The sequence below is a fragment of the Protopterus annectens genome, chromosome 17.part0 (genome assembly GCF_019279795.1).
Source record: "Protopterus annectens isolate FY-2018-M chromosome 17.part0, PAN1.0, whole genome shotgun sequence".
NCBI classification, from domain to species: Eukaryota; Metazoa; Chordata; order Ceratodontiformes; family Protopteridae; genus Protopterus; species Protopterus annectens.
Window position 1 is genome coordinate 400,905,021 of NC_056751.1, and position 11,130 is coordinate 400,916,150.

The 11,130-nt window shown below is 39.1% G+C and overlaps 1 protein-coding gene across 1 annotated transcript in view; it reads left to right on the plus strand.

Moving 5' to 3' along the window:
* The window catches only part of ARNTL (aryl hydrocarbon receptor nuclear translocator like), a 545,416-nt gene that overhangs the window by 257,812 nt on the left and 276,474 nt on the right, over positions 1 to 11,130 (plus strand). The window contains exon 10 of the mRNA XM_044059187.1: positions 10,344 to 10,493. Coding sequence (XP_043915122.1) covers positions 10,344 to 10,493 — 150 coding nt within the window. The remainder of the gene's footprint in view (positions 1 to 10,343; positions 10,494 to 11,130) is intronic.

Here is an 11,130-nt window from a genome sequence, read left to right on the forward strand (position 1 = left end):
TTTCTTTTCATCCCATATCTCTGAGTTTGGTTGTTTCTAAGCAAACCATATCCTTATGGATGTCAAAGGCCATTTCTTTTTGCTACTCCTTTCATATTAAATGTCTTTCTACCTCTCTTAAAGGCTCTTTCTACTAGGGCTGTTGCTTCCTCTGGTGCTTTTTTTAAAGGGTTAGATGCCAATTCTATCCTTGAGGCTGCTATTCGAACCGATGTCTATACTTTTGCTATGCATTACAAATTGGATGTTGTTCCATGGCAAGAGCTGGCTTTGCCAGAGCCATCCTGCATGGATTTCTTGAGGGCTCCTGTGCCTTCCTCCTCCCAAGTTTTCTCTTGAGGTTTTGTACTTTATTTTTTGTATTGTAAAGAATACTGCAACATTGATATGGAAGGATATAGTACAGTTTTGTAAAATTTTCCCATAACAGTAGATGTCCTTCTTTTCACTGTTGCAGTATTCGCTCCTTCCCTTCTCCTCCCTTATGCTTTGCTCTTTTCCTTCTGTCTTCCTGACCTGGAATTTCTTTCCTTTCTCTACATTTGGATGCACATGTTCCTCCTAATTCCTGTGACTGTTCCTCCTGAGGTATTAATTTCTGAGGTATGTATGTTCGCGTACATCACCTTTATGCCCTACGCCGTTAGTGGGGAGCATACACATGACATACAAAGTCTATAAAATCCTAAGACTTTGGTATACTGGCTGGGCATTGGTCTACATTTGGCAGCAAATCCCTTTTGTAAAGAATACTGCAACAGTTAAGAGAAGAACATCTACTGTTATGGCAAGGTTTTACACAACTGTACATTCTCTTTTTTTTTTCCTTAGTGAGGGTATCAAATCATACACCTGTCTAATTTATATAAGTTAAGAGCAAAACTCTCCAGTTTACATCAGTTTGAAAGTGATGGGGTCTTTAGTCTGTGATATATATATATATATATATATATATATATATATATATATATATATATATTTTTTTTTTTTTTTTTTATGAAGTGGTTTTGCTAGGCACCTGCTGTATTAGGTACTGTGTGTGCATGTGTTTGTGTGCTTAGAGGCAGATATAACAAAAGGTGGACTTGAGTCCTTTGTTGAGATCTTTTTAGCAGTTGGACATCCCAGTGAGAGACATGGGGCTGGGATCTCACAATTTGCTCTGCTGCTGCCAGTTTGTATGTGATGGATGGGCTGCAGTTCTACAGCTTGCACTGTTGCAGTCAGTTAATATGCAAAGGGATGACTGGCCTTAATAGCAGAAGGCAAGTGTTCATTTTTGGCTTGAAGAGTGTCCTGTAAATGAACATTGCTGCTGCAGGTAATAGCTAATACCTACCATACCCAAATAGAATTTACACCAACCAGCTGCAGATCAGTATTATAATTGACTGTAAAGGATTTTAACATTTTCAAACTGAGTGTAGTGCCTTCCAGTACAATCTTATGATCACTAACTGTAACATCTGGACCAAAAATATTTTGCACATAAACTCACACACACTATTTTCCAGGAGGGTCTCTCAAGTAATATCCCATTCACTGTTTTTCAAGTAGTACTTCCGCCAACCAAACCAATCTAGGAGGCCAAGAACATGATTATTGTTTATCCTTATCAATATTTAATGGTTGGCTTATTGTTTTGGTAGCAGTAGCTTGAGCGGTAAATCCTGAAAGGCTGATGTCAACAGTTATTAACATAGTAATCTAAATGCAGATACTATTAAGCTAATACGTAAATCACCAACTGCATATATTTAATATTAACTCACAAAATTGTTTACTTGAAACAGATAAGCAATGAGCTTTGTAAAATGAAATATGTAAACAGCTTTAAACTTGCACAAAGAAAATATAAAAAATATTTTTTTTAGGTGGATAGGTGACATACAGTAGAACTCTGTCTCTTCCAGCAGATAAAGGTGCACCTGACTTTCTAACTCTGAACAGTATTTGTAAATCTTCAAAAGTCATGGGATCAAATTTGCACTTTGCCCAGGAATAATGTCCAGAAGTACAACAGTAACCGTCTCAGCTAAGTCTTGCTGTCTACTTAGTAGTCCTAGGTAGAATTACAGAATTTTTTTTTCTTTAAGTTTGAATGATTTTCCTAGGCAGAGGTTGAGTTCAGGAAGCTAATCTAATCTCTAAAAAACGTGTTTTTTTTTAAGCAGGCTCATTGAGAAACAGATTTAGTTTGTTTTTTAACAGTCCTGCTGCATTTCTGCTGAAAGCAGTCATATATGCAGTACTCATATATGTTATAAATTTTACATGCTGCAGGATTTACAACAACCACAGTTTCTAAGCACAAAACATTAATTGTATTTCCTTTAGTTTAGTACTATTTCTGCATCTTTTTTTAATTTCTCCTTTCTGCCTCTTTTTTTTTTTTTTTTTTTTTTTTTGGGTTCCTAATACCATGATGGGAATGGACCCCATTCCGAAGTCAAAATATGATTAAAGTTCATGAAATTAGCATTGTTTCAATCTTTGATGTTAGCCAGAAATGCCCTTCATAGCACCCACATTGTGCCCAGTAATGGCTCCTCCTGCAGTTTGTAGTGAGTTGCATGTGTTGGTAACGTATTTAAGTACAGTTATAAATTATTTTTTGTAAGACCAGTTGCTCCTACTACTACCTGGGTATCCTTCTTCCACATTGCCCTTGCTTCTGCCTGCAAATCCTGATATTTTATAACTTTGCGTCTCTCTGTATGTAAGGCACTATAATTACTGGGTGTAGCAGTTTCAGTGATCAGTGCTACTTTTGTCTTCTTTTCATGAACTGCTATATCTGTTTTTCTTGTCTATTTTTTGAACTGTTGGTAATGCATGATTCCATGTAATATAAGCCATCATTTTCTGTAATGCTTTGTGGCTCATGTTTCCAGTGTTTTTCAGCTGTTTCAGTATTATAATGTTTGCACAATCCCCAGTGCAACAATCTTGCCACATTATTATGCCTTTCAGTATACAGTCCTTCCATTAGTATATCCCAGCCAGCAACAAGATGCGACTGTTTCCAATTCAGGTTTACAAAAATGTCCATTTGTCTGTTCTCCCACACGTTCAATGGACTTTGTAAACCAACATGTACATAGTCCACTTTCTTGGGCCTCCAATATTAACCTTTCGTCTTTTGGTTTAAAGTTCCCTCTCTTTAACCATTACTGCGTTCAGTTTTTGTGATTTTTGTGGACTACTACTTCCTTCTACAACATCCTCCCCTTGGGCCTGGCCCCATTGTAGAAATGGTTGCATGTCTTGAGGATTCTACACTGTCATTTTTCCATTCCTGGCACCAGTGCGCCTACCAGGGTCTTGTGCACCTAAGTGTCTTTTTTTTTTATTTTTTTAATCTGCTACTGTCCATGATATATTATCTATATTACAACATCGAAGCTTTAGCTAGTCAAGTAACTATAGCTCGATCTTGTAATATTGAAAGCTAAAATTGTCGAACGACCGATTCAACCAAGGGAAACACTTCCCTTGGCCGAATCAAAAAAAAAATTTACATCTGAAATCAAGTGGGGAGCTTCACCCCCCCCCCGATATGGGGGGGGCTGTGCCCCTCACACCCCCTACCTAAATATACCAACTGCGAGATCGCTCCAAATTGGAGAAATGGGCATACTCCACATAACAGCCAAGGGAAGTGTTTCCTTGCTAAATTTTATTCGCATTTGTTCATGTTTTATTGTTGATCCTTCATCAATTCCCAAATATTTATTTATACACTCTGTCTTGCTCAAGTTCTTTTATATCACATTCTTGTCCCAAACTGATGTTTTCTTGGTGCTGCAATTTTTCTTGCTTTAAAGGTTGCATTTGCACATTTGTCAAGACCAAATGTCATTATTATATCTGAAAAGGTTTTGACAACTTGCAGTTGTGCTTTTAGTTCCTCATCTGATGAGCTATACATTTTTAAATCATTGGCAGAGAGAAGATGAGAAGTCTTTACACTTTGTTGTTTTCTAGGAGCCAAATTATAGCCATGACCTAAGCTTTAAGTAGACAGCTTAATGGATTAAGGGCAAGGCAGAATAGCAGCGGTGACAGTCACCCTAGCATATTATCCCCCTTTGAATTTTTATCCCTAGAATAATCATTTGTCCTTTATCATGGCTTAATTGCAAAGTGATCTGCCACTACTTCATGGTCACTGTAATGTTGTCGATCAGTGTAGGGTGTATCTTATACATTTTAAGCACTCTTATCCATGAATGAATGTGGGATACTATCAAATGCTTTTTTGTAGTCAATCCATGCCATACTTAGACTCTTCCCCTTTTTACAGTTCTCCACTATGACTTTAACAACAAATGATCCTTTGTTCCATACGACTTTCTTGTATTGCCCTTTTGTTCTATTGCCATAATTGAATTTTCTTCTTAATGACTATAAACTCTGTCGGCATCCATGCCAGTGTATAGTTTATACATAGTCAGAAGGCAAGTTATTGGCCTATAATTTTTAGGGTAGCTTGCAAGTTCACTCTTAAGTAGGAGCATTGTTTTTTCTGTTAGCCAGGTTGATGTCTGTTAATACTTTTAACCAGAAGTTAGGTGCTGCATGTGGGCATTTGGACCCCCTATTTCCTGTATAGGCACACTGCTGTACTGTTATGCCATGGTCATAAGAGCAGTTTGATTTTAAAAGCTGTATAAATTTAACTTTGATCTTTTTCCTTCAGGTGTTTTTCATTTGCTTTTTTGTCTAAACCATTCGTAGTAGTGTTACATATTCTTTTTTTGTGTGTATTTTCATAATATTGTTTCCATTCACCTTTGAAGATTTTGTTAATGTAGTCCCATAAAAATGACCAGGTTCTTCTGTTGCTGACAGAATTTTTACTATTTCCACCTGAAGTGCTCATTTTGTTGATAAAGACATTTTTCAGTACAAACGTACTAGGAAATTTAGGAATTTAAGGTTTTCTTAGGGTTTTCTTGCCTTTACTTTTTGTTTTTAATATGCAAAAGTAGTAATAAATGTAAGCCTATGTGAAAAAAAGGAAAGAACACAGCCAATGTCCTAGGAAAGTTAAGACATTAACAGATATTCATCTTATGAGGATCAGTGCTGCAGGATGAGTCTTTATCCATGGGAATTAGACTTAGTTGGATGTATCCCTTCTAGCCTGACTTCGACTTTTGTAGATATCACCAGAACAAGGATGGACTATTTCAGTAGCCCAGACTGTCAGATGACATCCTGCCAAAAGGGAGAGCAGTCCACAGCATTTCCAGTTGTGAGTGTCTGTCAGTCCCAGAGCTATATAGGTATCCAGTTGTGACTCTTTTTCTATCTTATCACTATTGATAATCTAATGTATGGATTTTCCACAAGTACGTGGCATCTTCAGAAGAACTGACTAAGAAGTATGCTTGTATATGACAAATTCTGCCAGAAGACTACCATTTATATTACCTCTTTTGTTTAGGGACGATCATAGGGGGTTACTAGACTAATGGCCCTGGGGCCCTTACAAGCCTAGCCAAGAGTTTATCCCCAGAAAAGAAACATCAGTCAGCACCTGTCACCCCTGTCTATGAGGGACACAGGTGGAACCCCTGGGACAAATTTGTGGTTTCCCATCTATTCATCAAGATTGTGCTTGAAGAGGGTCAGCGAAGTATTCTGATGTATGGGAAGTCTATTCCAGAGAAGGGGCAGCCCCTGGGAGATGAACCTGTCTGTCCAGCAAGTTTTGTTGATATCCCATATTAGATTTAGGCCTTTCAAGTGGGTAATGTGTGATGAGTTAACTTACGGATGAGGAGCATCTCTAGTAGGGTAGCATCTGAGATTGCCTTGTAGGCAAGACACCGATCACCTCTATGCAATCTGTATTATACTAAGTAGAGTGATAGTGATTTGAGCCTGTCCACATAGGACAGGTGTTGGAGGCCATGGATTCTCTTTGTGAGGTATTTCTGTGGCCTTCCAATTGGTGCAGGTCTTTGGAGAGGTATGTACCAAATGGAGTGTTGTACTCAATTATTGGCCTAATGATGGAGGAGTACAGAATGGTAATCTCCTTTTTGTCTGGATGCAATTGCTTTACTTATGAGGGTGAACCAAGTAAAAGGCTTTTTTAACCACTGCCGCTATGTGATGGTCAAGTGAACCTGTGTACCCAGGTCTATCACAAGAGGTTGTGTGGTTATGGGGTTGCCACTGATGTGGTAATAAGTAGGGACCATGTTTTTGCCGAATGGTATGATACATTTTTTTGCATTTAACTTAAGGCCATGACTTTGGCACCAGTCATTTGTTGCTGTGAGACCCTCTTGCAGTATGTTAACATCATTTCGGGAGTCAATGACCGCACGCAGCTTACAATCATCTGCAAACTTGGTTAACCACAGCCCTTTTTTCTTTGCCTGGACTTCTGAGTAGTAGATACCAAACTTTAGGGATCCCAGGACAGATCCCTGGGGAACACCACTAGTGACAGGTTAGCTGTCGGAATTGGAGGCACCTATTTTGACCCTTTGGGTCGTATCGATGAACCAGTTGGCAACCCACCTGATGAGATAGGGATTTACACCAAGTTGTTAGCTTTTCGATGATACCTGAGAGGGATTGTGTCAAAGGCTTTGGCCAAGTCAAGGTCAGCTGTATGTACTGGCTTTCCCTCATCCAGGGCCTTGGTGACAGTCTCAAAGAAGTCAACCAGGTTCAACAGGCAAGATCTGCCCTTGACGAATCTGAACTGGGTGGGGTCAAGTGCTTGGAGATTGCCTATGTCCTTGTTTGAGATCCATAATAATACGCGCCATGGCTTTACAGATTAGACTTGTCAAGCTAATGGGGTGATAGTTACCAGGATCAGTAGTGGCATCACCTTTGTGCAAGGGGATGACTATGGCAGTTCTCCACTGTGCTGGAATGAAGACTGTACTTAGGCTGTGGTTGAATACGGTGCTCAATGGTGAAGCTACTTCTTGTTGGAGATGGTGCAGAATACAGCCTGGGAATACTGTCCGGTCCCATAGAAGCTGTGTTCTTTGCTTTGGATAGGGCCTTTAATACTTGAGTTACAGAGATGTGAGGTACGGGACAAGTATTGGGGATGTCAAATGGGCCTTTGCGGGGGACAGGGGGGTGAAGTTAGCACTGAACCTGTCTACGAGCAGGTTGGCTAAATCAACAGGATCAGTGTAAGTGGAACTGTTAAGTACTAATTTGGAACAAGCCTGGGCTTTGCCATGGAGGTTCCTGATGTTCCTTCAGATGGCACAGTGGTACAGCGGTTGCATTGTCGCCTCACAGCAAGAGGTTCTCTGGTTCGATTCTCAGCTGGGGTGCCTTCTGGATGTCCTCCCTGCGTTCATGTAGGTTTCCTCTGAGTGTTCCGGTTTCCTCCCACGTTACAAAGACATGCGTCTGGAGTGTTTCTCCATGGGCCTCAACTGAAAATTGGCTTTGTTCCAAGTTGGACTTTCCCGTTAAACAAATGTTAAACTGAAGAAGGCCTTGTGATTTCCCATTGTTTTGGAGGCTAGTTTCAATTCATAACTGGCATCGGAGGTTTTCACTAGTGATCTAATTTGCTTGTTGAGGCTAATGAATTTTTCCAGATTGGAACTTGTTTCGTTTTATTCTTGGACAGCAGTTTCTTCCTTTTGTTGTAAAGCCTATAAGCTCTCCTCCTGTGAATGTTTCACAGGCTAGCCACCGCAAAGTGGGAAATGTGAATGCTGCCTTCAAGTACAGAAAGTTAAAGGCATTTGCATATGTGATATCTGCTATGTCAGGGGAGGGGTGCTGTCTTCAAGTATTCCAAAAAGGGTCCTGTTGAAGAGAAAAATAAAGCTAAGCAAGATGTAGAAGCGCAAGAAATCAATCGTTAAGGATCTTACAGGTAGACATCACAAGGCCATTACAAACTCACCAGTCCCAGTAAGACCTGAAGATGTCGGATCCAGGAAGGCATTGGTTTGTCTGCTACAGAACCTACAGTCTCTGCCTACTGCAACTGCCCCATCTCCTGCTTTGGTTAGTAGGCAAACAATGAAGACTTTTCTTGTGTATCCACCCAGGTCCCAGCAACGCAAGTGAGACATCCACACAAGCTCAGTTTCCAGATGCCTATGCTGGATGTCAAGCCTTTGCATATTTTTGCTGTGCCACAAGATGCTTGTTCTCCTAAAACATCCCTTCCATCCTTTTACAGGAGGTTAAAGAGGACTCACTCACTATCAGGCATTCTGGCCTAAATCTTCTCACCAACAAGAAGAGCCACCATCTACTTTTTCTAAAGACCAGTGCTTAAGGGCCTTGTGGTTGCCCTTCCAATATCAAACATGGCCTCTTCCACATTTAATTATTGTAGATATGTTAAGGGTATGTGTAGAACAGAGTGTGTGTTGTAACTTTAAGAAGCATTTCCAAGTGTAGACACATGCATATGAATAGTGAGCACATGCAGGCAGCAGTGCCATTTTGAGAGAACAGCCATAGTGTTAACATATATGAATGTAGTAGTCAGTCTGTTTATAAGTTTATTTACGTTTAAGTTACTAAGCCTCAGTCCTGATGTGTTTGTGTGTAATAAAGCTGCTTGAACCGAACCCACAACTGATAGTCTGTTTTATCCTGACCAGACGAGTGACTGTATGTGGCTACTTGGCAGAGAATTAGCCACTAAGCAGCTAAGCCTTTCAGTGTTGAGGACAGTTTCTGCAACAGGGTGACACTCCCAACCCCCCCTCCCCGACTCTACATATTCTGAGCTTAAGGAGGATCTGGCTTACTTTATGCAGATCTCCTCTCACTTAAACTGTGATGCTTGCAACAATGAGAATAGCACATCAGGATGCCCTCAGTATTGTCTCTTTTGAGAGATGGAGAGACTCTTTTGACTTTATGAAGAGTATTTTTAAGTGTCCAATTTTTATAAAAGGTATTTGGACCTTTTTAAGAGACTGCTGTGTAGCTCTCTATAGCGATAGGTTAATAAAATCGGAGGAAACACAAGTCACAACTGTAAACTAAGAAGGGGCTAGATATAGTGGAGTCTCCATAGGTGCCTTGACATCAGCCACAGCTCTATTAATACAGGTAAGCTCAAAAGACACTTCTAAAACAAATAACTTTGCCAGCTTTTTGGATATGAGTTAATGCATTCCATATGCAGAGTGCCGAGGTAAGAAGTCCACAGTCATCTGTGTTCTTTTTAATATGGAAAATTAACGGGAGGAGCATGCAAGTACTAGTAGCCTGTCTAATATGGATTCCATGAGGACATTGATCAGGCATAGTTAGTGTGTGTAGGAGAGTGTAGTGTTTCTATAAGTAACCAGTTAATTCTGCTGAACATCTGTCTTTACATTTTCATGGAAGACAGAAGCACTAAGGGGCAAACACAGTATGGCTGACTAAGAAAAATATCATCCTTTGTACATAATTTGTTTTCAAATTCGATTAATCGGCAGATCTTACAGCTGCTGACTTAAGCTAGTCTGAGCATAATAGAAGATGGGTCTAGAAAGAGAGTTGGAAATCCAGCCACACTTCAGGTATTTAAAGACTTACATTGTTTAAAACATTTTTTGGCAGTAAAGCGTTGCCATAAAAAGGACCGGCTAAGCTCAACCTATGTAACATTTCAAAAACATGGCCCAAGTCTTACCACAAGTGATGTAGTCATCTTTGAACAGGTTCATCAGCATCCATTGTAACAGTTCATCACTGGGATAGATTCCTGAAGGCTGGATTTTTGTTTATAAAATTGTGCATGCTTGTATCACAGGGCACATCTCATTCTTTAGTATTTTTGAGTTAGATTTTCAGTCAATGGTAAATGTGTAGTATGCATTGTGCTTCATTGTGGTTTAACAATACAAAACCAAAACAAAAACAAAGTAGTATGTGTAGAGTTCATTTTTAGAATTTTTTTTTTTCAGAAAAACAACACTACTGTTTTCTTTCATTTAGCAGGAAAAGTAGGCTAAGGTGTTGGAAGTGTGAATCAATCTGAAATTGATTTCTACAAGCATGAATTATCAGTACACTGTCAGTATACACCCCCCACACACACCATTCTCAAAGACATCCTTTATGCAGCCTCTGGGGGTTTGCTGTGTCAGTCATAACATTTTTAAAATGATAAAACTGTGAGGATCACATTTACTGATTGAATATGTCAATGCAAGTTTTGCTGTTTCTCTATTTGTCAATGTTTAAAATGTCTTTGATTTTAAACCTGTCTCTCTGAGTAATTTTGTTTTGTTGGCTGTGCTTTAATTTTCTCTTTCTTTGGGCATACTGTTACAAAATAACTACAGATCTTCCTTAATTGTAGTAACTGTGTTTTTGATATCCAGCTGGGTTACCCGTTAAGACTGATATTGCCCCAGGTCCATCACGGTTATGCTCAGGAGCTAGAAGATCCTTCTTCTGTAGGATGAAGTGCAATAGAGCAGCAATGAAAGTAGAAGAAAAAGACTTTCCTTCAACGTGTTCTAAGAAGAAAGGTGGGTAATATTTTGTATATTTATTTCAAAATGGGCTTTTCCAAGGCTAACTTTTTATTTAGGCATACATTGTTACTTTCATATTTTTAAATGAATGCGTAAAGTTGAAAAAAATGTATTACATCTTTTCCAAGATTTACCCATTTGCATTGAATTGAATAAGTATTTTCTAAGTTTAACTGTTTTGTAAATTGAAACTTGCATTTCCTATTTCATAGAATTTGTCTGAAGATATATGCATGAATGCAAAGTGGTTATAGCCATAAGACTGTAATGAATACAAGTAATATTTGTCCAGCACATTTCTGCAGTACAGCCCTGTTGTAGATGTGTGTAATAACCATGGTTAATTTGTTGCCTTTAGATGATATTATTCAATAAAATTTTTTTAATCATTATCATGTTTTCTAGTAGTGTCAGAGTTAAGAAATAGTCAAGTACCAAGGTTGGGGAATAAATACTAAGTGCCAGAATTTGTGCCTACACTACCAGTGGTACTACTGAGAATGTTCTGGCATTTAACTGTATTGGTGGCACTGGCCGTACTACTTCTTGATTGTTTTATTCAACAGCTGGGTTTAATTGTTCTAGGCGATATGGCAGTTGCATAGAGCTTGTCCTCAAATTCTTGACCAGA